Here is a 21197-nt window from a genome sequence, read left to right as displayed (position 1 = left end):
TCACTTTAAGTCTCCTTGGATACACATTTGCATTCAGTGAATATACAATTATTATATAAATGTACATGTATGTATATATATATATATATATATATATATATATATATATATATACAGTATATATATATATATATATATATATATATATATATATATATATATATATATATATATATATATATATATATATACAGTATATATATATATATATATATATATATATATATATATATATATATATATATATATATATATATACAGTATATATATATATATATATATATATATATATATATATATATATATATATATATATATATATATATATATATATACAGTATATATATATATATATATATATATATATATATATATACACACACACACACACAAAAGGCTGAGTCGGCTGAAGGTGACTTCGCAACGACTTCGGTGGTGCCTCTTGTGGCTCAAGTCACCTTCAGACGGCGCGCCTCCGTCGGTGAAAACGAGGGCACCCCTTGCAATTTGACTGGTTTTCCAATCATACTGTGACATATTTATACATACACACACTAGTCCATACTCGGTGATGGAGAGTGATTTAATCCTGTTGGCGTGTGTGTGACAACCCGGTCATTTATGACCCGACATGGAATCGTTGCCACCCACGACCATGAGAAGTTGATGTTTAAGCTGTTTCAGCTAAGCTATGTGTGCTAATAACACAAGCTGTATTCGAACATTGCACGTGTGAATCTGCGTGCTAGTGCTATGAAGATGTATTGAGCGCCCTCCCGCTCAATACGCAATGTGTGTGGACACAGGCCCTACATGAAAGTCCCTCATAAGTTGGCAGCGTCTGCGTGTCCTGCCGTTCTCTGTGTGGTATAGTGTCTAGCCATCGGCTAGAGATCCCATAGCCTGCGAGGCTGTAACCATGACAACAGTTACCATAGCCCAAACTCCGAATATCTTGTGTTTACACAAAAACGCTAATAATCAGCTTACATTTTGGGAAAAAGAAAAACGGGCTTCCTCACTGTGTGCGTAATCTGCGTATGCAAATGGTCAATGCCCGTGTGTAAGTTCAGATACATTTCTCAACCCACTGAGCTCACATGTGGACAGAGTGACTGACTGACTGACAGACAGAGGTTTCCTTAAAAAAAAAGAGAGAGACAGACAGACAGAGTAATTTTAAGGCATTTGTGCTAGTCTAGAGCAAAAAAGAGTGAGTGGATACATTACGACATACAAAATCATAAGCCGCAATCAGACCCATGACATCACCTAGGTAACCTATACCTACCTGTTGCTCTGCATAGGACCACCATTTAAAAATGAAACAAGGTTAGGGTCCACTGTCTCTTCTGGACGAATTAACTGAGAGGCGCTAGACTAGAGTGTTCTAGTTCCTTACTTCCTCAGTGTGATGAGTGTGTCGGTGTAATGACTCGAGTGTGTCCAATCCTTGTATTTCTGACCCTCCTTCCCAGTTCGGTGTGATGTCCCATCCTAGTATTTCTGGTCCTGCATCCTGGTTTGGTGTGATGGATTGTGGTCCCTGTAGTTTTATAACATTGTTGTTTCAGTCTGGAGGATGGACTGGGCTCTGGAGTTCCGGGGAAAGTGGGAGGAGTTCTCTCCACCGTTGCGGCTGACAGACATGGCGTGCAGCCTGTAGTCCCTGCCCACATAGCGCTTCAGTGATAAACTTCTCCATGTGCGCCTCAACTCACCCTGAACCTTATGGACACACACAAACACACCCTGAGCAACAGAATAATGCTTAATGTACAGACGCGCTGCCGGTAGGCAGTCATAGCTGCGGTGTCCACACCGCGACACTGCAGTTATGACTGTGGATTCGTCTATACCGTCACACAACGGTGTTGCATGCCTAAATAGCAGATCTACAAGCTCACGACTCGCTGCGACACATTGTGAACTTGTAGACTGGCTATTTTTGGCACGCAACACCGTAGTAAATCGTGCTGAAATGATTAAATGTTGTGTGTGTGTGTGTGTGTGTGTGTGTGTGTGTGTGTGTGTGTGTGTGTGTGTGTAAGCAGGCATATGGGGGCTGTGTATGCACGTGTTGACATACCTCAGTGTTGAGGAAGCAGTACAGGATAGCCACCACCAGACCCTATATCATAAACATCATAAAATAAATGTTCTTTATTTTTATAATGCAGCCGAAAAAATGACATGGCCATGTTATTCTTAGGTATTTATTTCAATTTGTGACATTAACAGCATCAATCGATGCACAAACAGTTCTTAATACCATTAAGTCAAATAATAACTGATATATCGGCCAAACCAATGCATCGGTCGGGCTATACTAAATACAAATAAAATGGACAGATTTTACCTGGAAAGATCCCAGGCCCAGGTCAAACAGGATCTTATATTTCTCCATGCTTTTGTCAGCTGTCTCCACCAGATACACAAACACCACGTAGTTCACGCCAAACAGAGGGATCAGTAGCAGAGTAGACTTGGCCAGGCGCCTGGAGAGCGCACGCGCACGCATGCACGCACGCACGCACGCACGCACGCACACACACACACACACACACACACACACACACACACACACACACACACACACACACACACACACACACACACACACACACACACACACACACACACACACACACACACACACACACACACACACACACACACACACACACACACACACACACACAAACACACAGAATATTCATTGGTTCGTGTTAATACACAAAGCTCACCTTGGTTTGGCCCCCCATATCTGTGTCAACTGTTGCATATGCATATGCATCTGCTGTGTACACATGATACCATGGTCCCAAAAACAAACACTGCTCAGTTTGTCCTCCTGTTTCTGTAGCATGAGGCAGCTTGATGTACAAGTACACCCACTGGACATGACAGTACAGTATGTCGCAATCGGGCTTCAATCCAACCCTTGATGCTGAGTGCCAAGCAAGGTGGCGTAGGGTCCCATTTCATAGTCTTTTCTATGACCTGGCCGGGGGATTGAATCTCAAATCAGCAATGGCCGACAGGATCCGGTGGAAAGACGTGGCATCTAGGATATCGACGACCGGCGAAGGACGACGAGAAAACGAAAAGAATTGGACATTTCAACCGAAACGTAACGCAGTGGGACCTCATCCCAGAGCTCTAACACGAGAGGAGCTAAGCTCTAACACAAGAGGAGCTAAGAACAGGCTGCGTTCCATAGTTGTTCAATTCCTAAGGTTGAAGGGCAGTGCTAAGGAACGCAAACAAACTCAAAAGGTACAAATGATATTCATTAACGAGGATTACACAGAAGCTGACGGACTAAGGAGAAAAGAGCTACTACCAAAGATGATGGAGGCAAGGGAGAAAGGATGTTTTGCAGTTTTGCGCTATGACAAGCTCATCATTGGCCTTGGTCGTCAGCAGGGGAGAAATGAGTCTGATTAGAGGGGGGGAAAAAGAGAACAATGTAACGTCATGGTCAACGGAAACAGCAACTTACTGTGTATCATCCATCTGTACTCGGGATAATTGTAATAAGATAACTTTGATTTCGATTTCCTATTACATTTTTTGTTTTGGACAGTTCATGTACTCAGTGTTGCCACATTTTATGCAGGTACTCCTTAAAGTAAGGGCTAATAATAAGGGCTAATAATTTGACATCTAAATGTATTTAGTTCTAGAAACAAAGTACATGTAGTAGAGCATCTTGCTCATCAACATAATGTTCACATTTTCACGGTATCAGAAACCAATACAGTTACATTATATTCTGAAAAGACAGAAATACATTTGGTGGTGGTGCAGTCTATATGCAAAGGCATATTCCTGGCGAACCTATAGGGATGATCTAACTATGGGTTCTGGTACATTTACATGACCGATGACTGGCCAACACGTATCTGGATCCGAGCACAATGGACTTTGCAATGCAAAATGGTAGAACACCGAGTTCGGAAACGGTCGTGGCCTACATAGGGAGCTGCATCATGATCCCAGGAATCCAGTGGGAAACAATTTGATTGTATGACCTACGGTTAAACGTGAAGGAGCCTTGGTTTGCGAGATTAGCTGCACACAGACACAAAGACACACAGACGGCCAGGCTGCCTTCCAGCCTGGCAGAGATATTGATGACGAAAGTAATTATAGAAGGCAGGTCAGTCAGCTTATTGAATGGTGTGATAGGCATAGGCGGATTATGAGAACACAGGCCCCTGGGCACAGACACGGAAAAGGCCCCCCCTCCTGTGCATGCACGCAGTGCGCGTGCACCGCTCCTCCGGTTGCTTTTGCAACACTTCCGGTCGGGCGCCAGAAATGTCGCAAAAGCAAGACTTAGGGTGGAGCGCATTCAAGACAGACATGTTGCAGTGTTCTAACACTATTAACATCAGATCTCTCCCGAAAAAAAGTCTGAAAAACGTTTTCATGTCAAGGACCCCCAAATTGATATGTATTTGGCCGCCAACCCCCCATCTCAAAATATTTTGTTCCAGGGACCCCCAGAAGCAAAGATCTGAGTTCAAAATGTTCGCTTTAAAAAAATATATATTTAAAGATTTGCAAAAACGTTCATGATTCTCATAGTGCGGCACGAAGTGTCGTGCTATGAGCTTGTAGATCTGCTATTTTTGAATAGCCAAAGTATAAAATAATGGTTTAAGTGGTTAAAATCTAAAGTTACAGAGATGCTTTCCCGGTTTTAATGGGTTAACCACTTAAACCCTATATACTTAGTTGTCCCCATGCAGACATCTTTACTAGGCCCCATCCTCCCCCCGCCCTCTACACCAAATCTCTTATACAGAGTTGCAGCGGGACACATTCCGTGAGCTTGTAGATTTATTTTCACCTAAAGGTTCGCCCCAGGATATTAGGGGCGGTAAGGGTTCCTGTGGATCAGAAATCTGTACTTGAGAATTCCTGATTAAGATCTTTTGATCGAAACGTTCAACGCGATAAAAACAGTAGAGCATATTCTACCTGTGTGCAGACCTTATTTTCCTTTATGTTGTTGTTTGTCCTGCACCTGGGCATTCAAGTGGATGTGCTAGCACTACCTTTTCATCCATATGCATACGTGACCTGTTTTGAAATATGAGCCGTGTCTAGGAATATATCAACCAGGCAGTCTGTTCAGAGCCGACAGCATTCTATGGATTAAAGGATTGTGTGTTGTTGTAGTCGTGACTGTCTCTTAAGACCACACCTGTATTTGGTTGGACATGGAAAAATGACTCCCCGTTACTTTGTTTTCGTTTATTTTTTATTGTCCAATATAGGATTGTACCTGTACTGTGATTGGTCATTACCGCCGACGTCAGAGCAGCGTAGTTTCTGCACAAGGATGCGGATGATGCTGATGAACAGGAGGAAGTTGATCTGATGACAAAGACAAGAAACACGCACGCGCATGCACGCACACACACATGCACACACACGTAAAGTTTAGTTCTTATCCCATCACCCACTCACATGCACACGCACGCATGCATGCACGCGCGCGCGCACACACACACGCGCGCGCACACGCACACACACACACGTGTGAATGAATGCACACATGTGTCAATTTCTTTATCCACATGCACACACACGTAAAGTTTAGTTCTTATCCCATCACCCACTCACATGCGCGTACGCACGCACGCACGCGCGCGCGCACGCACGCACGCACGCGCACGCGCGCACACACACACACACACACACACACACACACACACACACACACACACACACACACACACACACACACACACACACACACACACACACACACACACACACACACACACACACACACACACACACACACACACACACACACATCTGTGCATTATATAAGTCAACATCTTGTCCATTATTTTCATCTGTTGCTTCTGTGGTCCCCTTCATTAAGAATTTCTTATGTCAATGCTTGAATAAAATGTATGCTGCTGAGCAAGAGCAGTATGCAGGATTTTTCTTCATGGATATTTCTTCTCAATTGGTCATTTTCAAAAAAAGAAATAAAATAAAATGAAAAAAGTATTTGAAAGAGCACAGCCCCCTCATGCATTAGAAGGACAATATCAGACCCCAGAACCATGAGTCTAACATGTTTAACGTGGATTTTGAAGTTGAATGGGCTCATATAGGAGTGGGGCATGTCAGATCTAATGAATATCAAATATCTAAATATTGAATCAAACAACTTGAAAACGGTCTGGGGGGCACACAGAAGCCAGAGTAGATGTTAAAATGTGTTTTAAAGGAAAACACCCCTTTAATTCATAATGTGTTTTTGGACTATAAATAGAGAAGCACCAAATGTCTCTTCAACTCGGGCTGAAGCTCCTGGTCTATAAGACTTACAATAACAGAGGCCATGATGGGCCAGTTGATCACTCTCTTAGGTATGAGCTTTTCATTTTTCTCCCAGCACCTGCAAACATACAGCAGACAGAAATATTGCAGGGCAGCGGTTCCCAACCTTTTCTGTGAATCTTGTAAATCTTGAAAGCTTTAGCGGCCCAACGCTAAACGATGGTCACGTACACTACATTCAGTAAAATGCATGCTTTCCTCATTCCTGTATTGCAGGGGTCGGCAACCGTTTTGAAACAAAGTGCCATGTTTTTATTTACTTGATGGTCAGTGTGCCATGGATATCAACATTAAGTATAAATATGACACCACATTCAAATAAAAATATTTCCAACAGATTTTGATTGTCCAAATACATAACATTATCCTTCACATCAGGACATTGTAATGATCTTGGTTCAAGAGCAATAACCCCACCTATATCCCAGACTCCCACCATATCTTATTCATCAGTCAGAGGTCAGAGGTCACTTGATGTTCAGCAAAAAAACATTTTCACGACATGAACATAAACAAAAACATATTTATCCATGCGTAGCTGGTATGCCCAAACATCTATTTGAGCTTTCAATTGCCATTGTTTTGCCATTGTTCTCTGAGCCAGAACTGCAGCAGGGTGATCAAAAGCTGGCATGTGACGTAGGCTACACAAAACGAAATAGCATAGGCGACGTTAATAGGAGGAAGGATTATGTGCAAGATGTAATTTGCATACAGATGCAACAGGACTTAAAGGAGACACACCATGAATTTCACTTTTTTTTTTTTTTTTTTGTATTTTTTGCGCTCCCCAGTGTCTCTTGTACCCCAAAAAATATTTTTTTTTAACATTCAGTCATTCATTCTCATTTCAGAGATTTTCAGAATGGGCGTGTCTAAACAGGCCATCTCAGAATGGCAAGTTTGCTTACCTCACCAAACTTTCTGCCCATGTATTTTGACAGACAGAATTGCTCAGTACCGCAGTACAGCACCCCTCTGCCCAACAGGACGTTTTGGTATTGCAGCTGAAAGTGCTTTATAAGCCTGAGAGAATTGACTTGGGATGAGTATATCTGAGTGTTGATTTAGGCTCAAACCTTTTGAAAATGATTTGAGGGACATACACCATATGATATTAAATATCAAATATTTTTTTTTAATTCATGGTGTGTCTCCTTTAAATTGACTACATTTAATGGCCGGATGTTATGTCATCCCAAAAAAACGTCACTTCCGTCCTAATCCTATGTTAGGATTTGTAGAAAACACATCTAGTCGGATTTCTTCTTTATTTGGTGAAAACGAGCCATGTTCAACAGGCGATAGCAACCAAATGGCCGATCGCGGTAAAATGTTTTCGTTCCGGTGGATAGACGAGACCCTCCCCCCACCCCCAGACACTCTTTGTTTACATCCGTGTGCACGTCGTGGCTTCAGCGGCTCTCCAAAGATCATCAATATAAGGTAAAAAACTCTGGCACCAGCGTATTAATGAATTAAATAATACCTGGCAGTGAATGTGTTAAAGCATGGGTCTTCAACAGGGGGTCGGGGACCCCTAGGGGTTCCTCAGAGTTAATACAGGGGGTCCGCCAAATCTTTTTGTGATATGTTATTTCTTTTTACCTTATCCACTTATAACCCTAGCATCCCATTTCTGAGGAGAACTTTAGCCAAAAATAGCAGCGCGAGGCGTTGTGAGCTTGTAGATTGGCTATTTTTGGCAAAGAGGTATAGGTGTAGAGGGAAAAAAAGAGCAGACCACGTAAACAAAAAAAGTTGAATCTGAAACACAATTTTATACAATATGGGGGTCCCTGCTTCACCTCTCTCTCAGCTAGGGGGTCCTTGGGCTGAAAACGTTGAAGACCCCTGTGTTAAAGGAAAGATCATCTCTCACACACTTACCAGTGTGCCAGAGATTACCCTCTCCTGTGCCAACTGTGTCTAAGGTTTCCAAACCCTACTGTATTGTAATAATACAACAACACGTTCCAAAAATACTCTCACTCCGATGATGTCACGACAGGAAGTGCAGGAACTCACCATGTATCCTCCAGGTATATCCTACATATTACCCACACCACCACAAACAGAGAGGGGATCCCTGAGAGAGAGAGAGAGAGAGAGTGAGAGTGAGAGTGAGAGTGAGAGAGAGAGAGAGAGAGAGAAGTGAGGAGATCGCAGGTGTATGTTATATGTTTACATACATTATGTGTGCAAATAATAATTACCCTGATTATTTTATTGATAATAACAATATAACCGCAAAGGTGATCCCTGTATATAAAACAGGGGATAAGCATCCCTTTACTAGACCTGTGTCTCTACTTTGACAATTCTCTAAAATCTTGGGAGAAACTTTACATTGATAGGTTAGACAACTTTATCGAGAAACACAATTGTATCAGATAGATAGCCAATATGGATTTAGAGCCAACAGGTCAACAGATATGGCATTAATGGAGTTAACAGAGGAAATAACTAATTGTATAGATAAGGAAAAGTATGCTCTGATGAAGGCTCATAGCCGAAACTGAAAAGTGTTGGCAATTAACAAAGTGGAAATATGAGTACTTTGTCCTCCATTGATTTGAAATTTTGCCTATAAAACAACTTTACAACCATTATGTTTGCTCCAAAAAAGAGCATTGAGAATTGTACCTCATGTTGGGTATAGGGAACACACATACTATTTCTGAATATCTGTGTGTCTTAAGTTTATGGATCTGGTCAAGTTCAAGACTGCTCTAACAATGTACAAAGCAAAGAATAATTTACTCCCTAGTTACATTCAAAAGCTATTTAATGACAGAGAATGTGGGTATAACTTTTATTATTATTATTATTTAGAAAAACCTTATGTTCGTACACATTTGAAAGGCATGGGCATTTCATTTGGTGGAGTGACTCTGTGGATGATGAAATCAAATAAAGTACAACTATTACACTGTTTAAGAAAAAGTTTAATATTATTATGATTGTGAGATACAGAGAAGAATAATAGGGGGCGTTGAGGGTACATGGTAATAGGGTTCAGTACTGTTCAGTTAGTTTTTTAATAAAATGTTGACCTGATTTAAGTTGATTTAGAAATGGTAAAAAATAGGGGTAGGACCAGATAAGCATAGGCTTCATTCCTTCATTCGTTATTGTATTGGAATTATGATCATTATTATTGTGCATTATTTTGTGTTTTGCTTTTGTTTTAAATGTTTTTAATGCATCATTATTATTGTGTACTATATTAGAATTTCTGTAGTTTATGAATGCTCGAAATAAACAAACATTCATTCTTTCATGTTTGAGATACTTTGAAACACGCACGCACACACACAGAGTGAGGGCGAGACAGAGAGAGAGACGGAGAGAGACTGCACAGATAAACACAAACTGTGTGTGTGTGTGTGTGTGTGTGTGTGTGTGTGTGTGTGTGTGTGTGTGTGTGTGTGTGTGTGTGTGTGTGTGTGTGTGTGTGTGTGTGTGTGTGTGTGTGTGTGTGTGTGTGTGTGTACTCATGTGTGAGTGGCACATGCTGCTTGCCAGTGCAGGCTTAACGGAAGGGCTTTAGGTGCTGAAGCACAGGGCATCAACCTTGGGGGGGGTGCACGCAAGCAGGCCCATGCTTGCGTGCATGGGCCTGTTCCTCAAAAGGTGAATAAACTAAGCCTGGACTTAAGCCAAATCCAGACTTGACAAAGTCGGGTCCATATAAGCCTCGTTTATTCCGTTCCTCAAAGCAAAGCCAGGCTGAAAAGGAGCGACTTTGTCGAGCTAGGCCTTGTCAAGCCAGGCTGTGTCGAGCCAGGATAATGAAGCCAAGCTTCACGTATTTCTATAAAAGACCATGAAAGTCGATAGCAGAATCCTTGAACTTGACCAATCATGGAGTCCAAAACCAGAGCAGCGTTCCTCTCTGTGGCTGAACAGCAGCATTGCAGCAGCTCATGGAATCATACAAGGAAGTGAAATGTATTATAAGCGAGAAAGGAAACGCGACCGCAATAAATAGATCCAGGGAGAAAGCGTGGCAAAGTATTGCAAGCACACACAGAGTGTGTGTGTGTGTGTGTGTGTGTGTGTGTGTGTGTGTGTGTGTGTGTGTGTGTGTGTGTGTGTGTGTGTGTGTGTGTGTGTGTGCGCGCGACGGGACGGGACGGCATCGGGACGGGACGGAGGGGTGTAATGCGACTGGGGGCCGCAACGGGATGAGCGGGGGACGGGGGGGCGGCGGTACGGGGGGGGGACACGCAATAACCCCACATTTGCAAGACCACTTTGGTAGAGGTTTGGGTTGTGTAGTTCATGATGTAACTCCAAAGGTGGACAAGAAATAAAAAATAATTTCTCCATTGACTAGAAATTGATAATTTAAAATATGCTCCTCATTGACTTACATTCAGTGAAGAGGCTCTTTTAAACCCGTAAAAATAAATAAATAAATATGTAGACTTTTTTTTATAATATTAAAAAAAAATCTGTAATATTATCAAACATCTAACAACAATATGAACTATAGTGTTAACAGAGTGACAATGACATATCACAAGTCATTGTGAAACAATTATGATTCATGGTCACAAACTATTGCAGTAATATAATTAATTTGATTATATCTTATTGTATTTATTTCATTTTATTTGAATGCAAGGTCATTAAAATGAGTCCATATTCAAACACATGTGTTGAATTAACTGTGGAAAAACTTGAAGAACAAGGCACTGGATTAAGTAAGCTTGGCTGTTAGCCTGCTCCTGACCAGGCTAACTTCACAGCTAAATTGCCATGGTAACTAAGGTAGGATTGCTTCAATTCTCTTTTGAGGAATCGGGTCATGGCTAAACTTAGCCAGGGTGAACTGGCTAAACTAATCTTCAAGCTAATTCATCTTTTGAGGAACCGATTCAGCCCTAATCCTGGCTAAATTAAGCCAGGATAGGTGTTAAAGCCAGGCTTAAGCTCTAATTCCCTTTTGAGGAACAGGCCCCATGTGTGTGAGTGTGAGTGTGTGAGTGTGAGTGTGAGTGTGAGTGTGAGTGTGAGTGTGAGTGTGTGTGTGTGTGTGTGTGTGTGTGTGTGTGTGTGTGTGAGTGTGAGTGTGTGTGTGTGTCTTTGTTTCCTACCCCATCCAATGAGCATGTAGACAGCAGTGTGCGTGGCGTAGCTGTGGATGACCAGCAGCAGGGTGTGTAGGTACAGACCCTCCACCAGCAGCCAGAAGAAGTTGGCCATGATGAAATAGTTGAAGACCACCAAGCTGACCTTACACCCCACCTGGAACACATGAACCACATGAAGCCTGACATACGGATTTTGGGCAAATGTTTCACCACTTAAACCCTCAAGGCTCTATTACTAGTATATTTTCTGTTTTCGCTCTACATTAAGCATCACTTTACTAGACCTGTGTCTCTACTTACAAGTCTCTACTATACAAGCTCATAGTGCGGCACCGAGTGCCACGCTAGCTTGTATATCTGCTGTTATTTTTGTGACAATTCTCTAACATCTTGGAGAAACCTTTCATTGGTAGGTTAGACAACTTTATCGAAAAACATAACTTGCTATCAGATCCAATATGGCCAATATGGATTTAGAGCCAACAGGTCAACAGATATGGCATTAATGGAGTTAACAGAGGAAATAACTAATTGTATAGATAAGGACAAGTATGCTCTGATGAAGGCTCATAGCCGAAACGTGTTGGCAATTAAAAAAGTGGAAATATGAGTACTTGTCCTCCATTGATTTGAAACTTTGCCTATAAAACAACTTTACAACCATTATGTTTGCTCCAAAAAAAGAGCTCATGTTGGGTATAGGAAACACACATACTATTTCTGAAATCTAAGTGTCTTAAGTTTATGGATACATTGAATATCTTCGCTGAAAACAGCCGATCTACAAGCTTGCTGCGACGCTTTGGAAGCTATTATATGCAAACGTATTCCCCGGAACACGGATGCCCGGGTATAAGTGGTTAAAAAATTGTCACTGAGCCAGCAGAGCCAGCGAAAAAAAAATCGGCAAGAGACAAAGTCAAATGACACCTTAATATGTTATGATGGACCTGGATGGTTTTTACACAGAGCCGGTACATCTGCTCTTCATCATGTCTTCTCTCTAGCTCTGTCTGCTCTGTGCTGCTCTCTGCACAGCCAGCTCAACCATGCCAGCAACATGAGATAACTCCAGTAGAGCAGTGTTAATTTAGTTGACTAAAACTACAGTATGACGAAATATGGCGGCATACAACCCATGGTTAAAAGTTTGGAATTATTGTTTATTATTTGTTTGACTGTTTCTCTGTTCTTACCACAGTGCTTCCTGGTTCTGGGCAAGGTAATTAAAAAGAAGGTACAGTCATCTACCTCATTTTCGCTATCCAGGCTCTATGCACAGCAGCCACTATATTATCACTGTTTCCAGTGAGCCAACATGCACAATATCAGCACCCTGACTCTGTTTGACCAGAATGGAACAGAGCCTTCATTAGTAGGCTGCTGTGCATAGAGCCTATTTCAGCCGGCAGATTTGTCGCACTGGGAGGCAAACTGCAGCCGTGGAATACATTGGCGTCACTGTCAGTGAGAGGCAGGTGGACCAACTTATGAACAAACACAATTTTCTGAATGATTGAGACCTTTATAAAATACTCGGTCCAGGAAAAATAAAAGTCACACATAGTTTTCTGATGTGTTGCTTTTCGATGTGTACACTGTATACGTTTATTGAGGTAAAGAGCACAAAGTACTGAACCTGCCAAAGTATCGCAAGACTGTCCATCATTGACCGCCTGACAACTAAATCTCGCGATACTGCCGAGCCAGAAACGATACATGGCGCTGTTTAGATGCCTCAATAAAATGTGTGCACATCAAAAAAACAAGTGATTAGAAAACAACCTATGATACAGTATGTCTTCTTTTATATTCCCTTAACCGACTAACTGATAAAGGACGCAATCGTTCAGAAATGGTGTTTGTTCACAAGCTGGTTCAGCTGGCTCTCGTATTTCACCAAATTTCCGGATCCAGGTTTGCCTCACATGCGCGCAATGGCGCCTGACTGGAAGCAGGTACGGTCGGTACCTGCTTCCATCATAGCCTTGATTCTGGGCAGGACCCCGGGATCGAACTGGGAACCTTCCGGTTCCACTCTACCCCTGAGCCACTGCCGCCCGAGTCTTTAGTCTTTTTGATATTTTTCGAGTGCCTTTTGGCAAACTGCTACCCTCAGTCTAGGGCAGAGTGTGACGGGCAGGAATGTTCCGATCATGGCTTTAATGAGTTTTATTATGTAGATGGGTACTTGACAAGGGTAATTGTTCCGTTCGGCATATCGTCAAGTGGGGCCATCAGATTATTAGGGAAATGTTCAAGTGGAGAAAAGAGAGACACACTCGGAGAGGAGAAGTGCCGATAAAACACCTGGGAAAATTGCAATGAACAGAAGTCAAGTATAGCTGACGCACATTGCCTGATTATCATTGCTGATCAGCACCAATGTGGTGTTCAAGTGTATTTGTGCTGAGAAAAAGCCGGTGAGAGGAAACAATTGTCAAACTGGCAAACTGTTCTCCAGAACTGACGCAGAACTACTAATAATTATAATGCATTTTACTTGTAACTTAATATTTGAAACGAATCTCAGAGTGCTTCATGGTATGAAAAATCGAAATAAAATATATATTTTTAAACAATGACACTAGACCCCCCTCTCCCAACTATACAAAGCAAAAAAACAAAAAAAAAGTTTAAACACACAAAGGCATCGAACCAGTGCATCTAGGCAAATGCCTTGTTAAAAAGAAATGTTTTTAGTCCCCTTTAAAAAAACGTCTGTGGTGCTCTCGGAGAGTCAGGGAGGGCATTTTACAGCCGAGCAGCAGCTGAGCAGAAGGCCTGTTTGCCCGTGGTGCAGAGCTTGGTCTTGGGGGGATGCAGTGTGTTGGAATTTCCGGAGTTGAGGGTGCGGAGGGACCATTGCTGTGGATGCACTGATGGGTAAGAGACCTTACTCTATCCTAGAGACGGGAAGCTAGTGGAGTGAATGGAGGATGGGTGTAATAATATTACACCCATCCTCCATTCAAGCATCCTGATTAGAGTACGGAAATATGAGCATATTATGCTCATGTTTCCGTACTCTAATCAGGATGCTAGCAGCACTGTTCTGAATGTACAGGAGCTTCTGGATGCTCTTGCTAGGGATCCAGATGTGAAGCGCGTTGCAGTAGTCTAGCCTTGAGGAGACATAGGCGTGAACATGTTTTTCTGCATCTGGCGGGGTATCTCTCTCTCCGTCTTTAGGTGTGTGTGTGTGTGTGTGTGTGTGTGTGTGTGTGTGTGTGTGTGTGTGTGTGTGTGTTCTTCAGTAGGACAGCTGTGCCAGACAGTGAGTGCAACGAACAGGCCTGCACCCTTTTGTTTATGTACGTATGTGTGCATGTGGGTGGGCACACTGTTTAACCACTTGAACCCTAGCATCCCTATTCTGGCGGGAACAGTCGTCGAAAATACCTGATCTACAAGCTCGCAACGCATCGGCGTGTTGTGAGCTTGTAGATAAGCTATTTTCAGCTGAGAGATCTGGTGTGTAGAAGGGAAAAAAGTATAGAGCCAACTCAGATCAACTTTACTAAGTATAGAGGGTTTAAGTGGTTACTATGTTAAGCCTATCTCTGTTTGCAATAATGTGATATTGACAAAATAAATAGTGATATGGTAATAGTGATGAAAGAAATTGTGATTATGCCCCCAAAATCTGAAAGAATTTTAGAGTTGCGCGGCAACATTGTGATGTAAGCCAATGCAATTGTGTATTTTCTTTTTAGGTAAGTAAATAGTTACAGAATTCGGTCAAAATGTCAATTTGTCATTTTTAAAGTCACTAGGCCTATTTGTTCATTTAAACGGGTCTGATTGTGTGTGTGTGTGTGTGTGTTATCTGACCAGTGATGGCTGGATGCTGCAATCTGCGTGCTCGCTGTGTGAGAACAGGATGGCGTCCTTAACCAGAACAGCCACAGCTTTCAGGATGAACGACACAAACAGGTTCAGATGAATGTAGTTCCTGGTACAACGAAGCCGCCTGTAGAGACCACACACACACACACACACACACACACACACACACACACACACACACACACACACACACACACACACACACACACACACACACACACACACACACACACACACACACACACACACACACACACACACACACACACACACACACACACACACACATTGTAGGCTGCAGATATGAGGTAAGGATTATAGAGTATAAATAAATAGTGTCATGAAGGGTACTGTAACTAAACACAGTGATCTCAGCCAATCACTGAAGGGTGATGCGTGCGTGCGTGTGTGCGTACCTGAACAGGCAGAGGATGGTAATGCTGGTTAGCAGGGCGATGAGAGAGAGGCTGTGTCCAAGAGTGTAGAAAATCTTCACCACTCTGTAGAAAACCACCTGCGAAATGTGCAAACACACACACGCACACACGCACACACACAAAACATTGTATTAAAAACAATGTAAACCCCTATCTCAGTGAACCAGTAGATTTGAACCCTTCGAGAAAAAAAACAGAGACAGCCAGACAGAAAGAATGAAAGAAAGAAAAAGAAAGGAAGAAAGAAAGATGGACGCAGTCTAAAAATAGAGAAAGTCTCTCGTGCACATATTTCAACCAAAGAAAAAAACATTGTCCTCGCGGGGAAATGAGGCCTCCTGAATTGATAGCCTGCGGGATCAGAGGTCGTTTATTTCAAAACCGCTTTGGCATTCACACACTCTCACTGCGCACAAGATGGATACCAAAATATGCGCTCCTGTCAAACACAGACATCGCTGTTACGACAGTGCTCATTAAATAGTCGGAGTCGTCCAGTACGCGGGCGCCTCCTTAAAAGTGAGTCTTTAACCCTTTAAGACCGGGAACGCATCTGTGTCATTTTAAGATTTCATTGGCTATTTTTTAGAAAAATCGTGAAAATGTGTGCAAATCTTTAGTTTGAATATATATATACTTTTTTAAAGCGAAAGTTTTTAACTCAAATCTTTGCTTCTGGGGATATTTTTTTTTAACTATATTATCTGCTATATGTTGCTATATTATCAATGGTTTTCAAACTTGTCAAGGACTCCCAAAATAATATGTATTTGACCGTGGACCCCCTCCCATCTAAAAATATTTTGTTCCAGGGACCCCCAGAAGCAAAGACTTTAGTTAAAAATGTATAAAGATGTGCACAAAATGTTCAGGATTTTTCTAAAAATAGCAGATCTACAAACTCATAGCGCGGCACTCGGTGCCGCGCTATGAGCTTGTATATCTGCTATATTTGAATAGCCAAAGAAATCTTAAAACGACACAGATGCGTTCCCTTCCCGGCCTTAAAGGGTTAAGTGCGGGGGGATCATTGAGAATGAGTCCTTTGGAAACGTGCACTGAGATTCAGGTCAGATGCACTGGAGGAGGTGAGATGAGGCGAGGCTCTGTTCCATTGCTACGGTGAGAAAAGAATAAGGTCCTGCACACCGGTTGACCGAGAGATCGAAACGTTTAACAGCAACTGAAACGTGGAGCTGAGAACCAGCGTGCAGACTTTATTCTTTTTCACTGTAGCGCCGCCGCTTGTCCAGGATGATTGGTGATTAGGATGTGCGTGCACTATCTCTTCTTGTCTGTTCCATTTCTAAACAGCCCTAAAGTAGCCTGTCTGGACAGCAAAAACAAACAAACATGGAAACCGTTAAACAAAAAGGATTTCCAAAGAAGTACTGCTTGCCAAAAAGGTGTGAAATGCAGACTTAAAAAGAAAAGAATTCCAAGGCACTCCGTCTCATGTGAAAAATGTTATAGGTTTATTAAGAGCAAGGCAAATGAATGTGACCAACGCGTTTCGACCTAAAAGGTCTTCGTCAGGGTCTATCTGGCATTCTGGCTAATCAGTCACTTAAATACAGCCGTGGATGAGGTGTCAATCAATCATGTTAATGCGTTATTACGTCATTAGTATATTTAAATGACAGTTCAAATTAGCACAATTGCCCCAATAGATGAAAATAAAATAAAATAAAAAAAACACAACACCCAGAGTGACATGGAAACCGATTGAAACCGATTTCTAAAGATGTGTCTCGGTCTGGACACTCGGACACCGAACCCTGATTTATACTTTGCCGTGGTGTTGCTCGCCAAAACTAGTCGATATGGTATTTTCAGCGAGCAGCACAATTGTATGACAACGTATAATATAAGTTAAGCATTAGGTGCAACCAATGCAGATGTAGATCGACAATGTCTGAATACACAAACTTTGTCAGATCACATTTAATATGATCTGCTCACTTGCAACAGTGTGGACATTCAGTCCTAAATATCAGATTTGTGAAACAACTCTGCAGTCTGAACAAAGCATTATGTCCCCTTGCCACTCACTGAGGGCCTGTCGTCAGCCACTGGACAGAACCGGATGATGGCAGAGGGGCCCCAACGAGGGACTGTCAACCGCTGGTGTGTGTGTGTGTGTGTGTGCGTGCGTGCGTGCGTGCACATCTGGCCTTTGTCGACCTCCCTCAAAACTCTAACCCACTCTCATCATCTATAAACAACATTCTCTGTGCCTGAGACATCATCTGGAACACACACACACACACGCACGCACGTGCATGTGAACACACACATGCACACAGAGGCGTAGGCATACACATACAAATATGCATGAATTGAATATACACATAAATTGTCACACACACGCACGCACGTGCATGTGAACACACACATGCACACAGAGGCGTAGGCATACACATACAAATATGCATGAATTGAATATACACATAAATTGTCACACACACGCACGCACGTGCATGTGAACACACACATGCACACAGAGGCGTAGGCATACACATACAAATATGCATGAATTGAATATACACATAAATTGTCAAATGTGTACGCACGCACGCGCACGCACACACACACACACACACACACACACACACACACACACACACACACACACACACACACACACACACACACACACACACACACACACACACACACACACACACACACACACACACACACACACACACACACACACACACACACTCTCTCTTTGAGATAGCCAAACATCCAGAGACATCTCCTGGCATCCAAATAAAATCCTGCAGCTCAAATGTGTTTAATATTGGAGCTAATTATAAATGCAGCTTTTTAAACAAATGGGTCTTTGGGCTTTGGGTCTCAGAGCAAAACCTCCTAGCAAGTCCCTGAACAAAACCTCCATCTATGTCCTTTACGGATGATTGCGCTCACTTTCTGTCTTCCTGTCTGACAGAAGGGGTTTAAGAAACACAAATGTATTCCTGACTGCTAATGAGCAAAGTGAAGAGTTATGGTCCTTAGAGCCAAATAGGTTATGGAGAGTTTTACAAGGGAATTTTCTGGGGAGTGTGCGTGCGTGCGTGCGTGCATGTGTGTTTGTTTGTGTTTGCATGCATGTGTGTGTGCACATGATCACTTGCATATAATCTTTATTTATCTAGTGATGCTTTGCATCACATATATGCTCTTTTTTGGTTTAGCCAATTAGGTGATTGCTATTTCACACAGTTATACATATTCACATCTCGATTTACCCAGGACAACCACAGTCTTCTACAGTTGGTCACTGGGAGCTGACCAGCACAACCATTGTCATCTACTTCTACTCTAAGCACAGTTTACTGTTTACTTGTGCTTAGAGTAGAAGTACATCGACATGTCTTCTGCATCTTCAAACTGGACAATTTCAAGTCAGAACACATTAGATCCCCCCCCCCCCCCCCCCAAAAAACGTTATTTATAGATTAATACGACATATATGGTACATACACCTCACAGCACTTACACAGAACACACAAACCACCCCCCAAGGGTGTGTGTGTGTGTGTGTGTGTGTGTGTGTGTGGACCTAAGGCTGCAGCGTGATTGACAGATATTGAGTCACCCAACGTCACCCAACGTCACCCAACGTCCCCCAGATGGAAAACTACTGTGTCTGGAACAGGAAACACACGGACACTTCACAGAGAACCAGGGGACACCTGAGGGTCTGGACAAGCTCTCCCTCTCTCTGTCTCTCTCTTTCTCTTTCACACACAGTGTGTGTGTGTGTGTGTGTGTGTGTGTGTGTGTGTGTGTGTGTGTGTGTGTGTGTGTGTGTGTGTGTGTGTGTGTGTGTGTGTGTGTGTGTGTGTGTGTGTGTGTGTGTACGCGCGTGGGGGGGTGCTTGGATGGAACACAGACCTGACTTGCAGTAGTAACCATCATAATCCAGTGATCAAGCCTCTCTTTCTACATCTATTGACTCGTCTATCCTGCCAAAAAAGCCAGAGATTCCAAACGTTTGAACAGAATTGGATTTTCTTTTTTACACCAAACAATTCCTCTCAAGGAAGCAGGCGCAGCAACAAGTCAAATACTATAGAAGTCGTGTGCAAGACTACTTTGTGTGTGTGTGCAGGACTCTTAACCCTAAAACAATAACGTTGGGTGATTTTCACTGTGTTACTGATGTCTGGGGTGGGTTGGTCCTTGGGTACCTTCAGGCTATTGAAGGTAGCCTTGTTACCCTACCTAGGATTGGGTGACTTTCACCCGACGTTAGTGATAGAGAGTTAAAAAAAAAACAGGTGGGCTCTCCAACAGTTGTCAGTCATGTAGGGAGACTGTGCCTTCACTGGACAAGGCTCATTGATTGTTTTACCTTTTTTTGTGATATTATTTTATATTAAAACATTTAAGAGAAGAGTGTCTCAATTTGCCATATATTGTTGTACTTTAATATATTTGGATGAGAAGTATTTTTTATGGAATATATTATATTGGGTAAAATATACCCATCGTTTGTGATGGTGTGATAATAGTCAGTGTTCTAGGGTTAATACGTTACTACAGTGTCGCTATGCAGTTTGTGATTGAATTGTGTTAACCACTTTTTAACCTGGCATACATATTTTGGGCATGTCAATTATAGGTCAACAACAATGTATTGCATTTAGTGCGGGCCACTAAGTCCATTTTTATGTTACAATAGTTCACTTTGTGATACAAGCGCCAAATTTGGCATGAACAATGCCTAGGACCTACTTTTGCAGAAAAGCCCGTTAGCCACGCAAAAAAAACCAATATGGCTGCCATTTTCCAAAATGGCTGCTGGCGAAAGACATTTTATGTGTATTTTGACCTGGATTGTGATTGGATTTTGATTATATTGGTATTAACATATAGTTTTGACTCCCCCCGCCCCCTCCCCCCGTTAGCTATGTGAAAAAAAAACAATATGGCTGCCATTTTCCAAAATGGCTTCAGGCAAAAGGCATTTTATGTGTATTTTGACCTGGATTGTGATTGGATTATCCAATTTTGATTATTTTGGCATCAGAATATAGTTTTGACTCCCCCCGCCCCCTCCCCCCGTTAGCCACGCAAAAAAAAACAATATGGCTGCCACTTTCCAAAATGGCTGCTGGGGAAAGACATTTTATGTGTATTTTGACCTGGATTGTGATTGGATTTTGATTATTTTGGTATCAACATATGAGTCCCCCCCCCCCCCATGTCTGGATCACAAATTGTTCTAATCGTCACATTTGCAGGCACTCAGCTGTGTGCACTGAACGCCAAAGCGGTAGCACTTGCATCTACCACGACGTTCAGTCTTGCACCGGCTTTTGTCAGTTGTTCACAAATCTGGGCAATTGTAGAGTGTCATCCACGCTACTTGCCAAATGTCATCTTCTGCTCGCCATCCCCAGCTGGCAGGGCTCTCTGT

At 42.4% G+C, this 21197-nt stretch overlaps 1 protein-coding gene across 3 annotated transcripts in view; it reads right to left on the bottom strand.

Annotated features, from left to right (window-relative positions):
- Window positions 1–401: 401 nt before the first annotated feature.
- Window positions 402–21197, bottom strand: part of LOC311039312 (vasoactive intestinal polypeptide receptor 2-like) — a 56109-nt gene continuing 35313 nt past the window's right edge. The window contains exons 5-14 of one of the 3 annotated variants that reach the window (XM_084049101.1): window positions 15743–15840; window positions 15312–15450; window positions 11481–11631; window positions 8404–8464; window positions 6364–6433; window positions 5300–5391; window positions 3347–3442; window positions 2360–2498; window positions 2090–2131; window positions 402–1728 (exon numbers count right to left, since the gene is read on the bottom strand). In XM_084049101.1, the coding sequence (XP_083905227.1) occupies window positions 1555–1728; window positions 2090–2131; window positions 2360–2498; window positions 3347–3442; window positions 5300–5391; window positions 6364–6433; window positions 8404–8464; window positions 11481–11631; window positions 15312–15450; window positions 15743–15840 (1062 nt within the window). In that variant the 3' untranslated portion in view covers window positions 402–1554. The remainder of the gene's footprint in view (window positions 1729–2089; window positions 2132–2359; window positions 2499–3346; window positions 3443–5299; window positions 5392–6363; window positions 6434–8403; window positions 8465–11480; window positions 11632–15311; window positions 15451–15742; window positions 15841–21197) is intronic. The other 2 variants (XM_084049102.1, XM_084049103.1) reach the window with 2 other exon arrangements.

The sequence above is a fragment of the Gymnoscopelus microlampas genome (genome assembly GCF_963454915.1).
Source record: "Gymnoscopelus microlampas genome assembly, chromosome: 22".
NCBI lineage: Eukaryota > Metazoa > Chordata > Actinopteri > Myctophiformes > Myctophidae > Gymnoscopelus > Gymnoscopelus microlampas.
The sequence above is the reverse complement of the archived record's forward strand: the minus strand, read 5'-3'. Positions and strand labels throughout refer to the sequence as shown.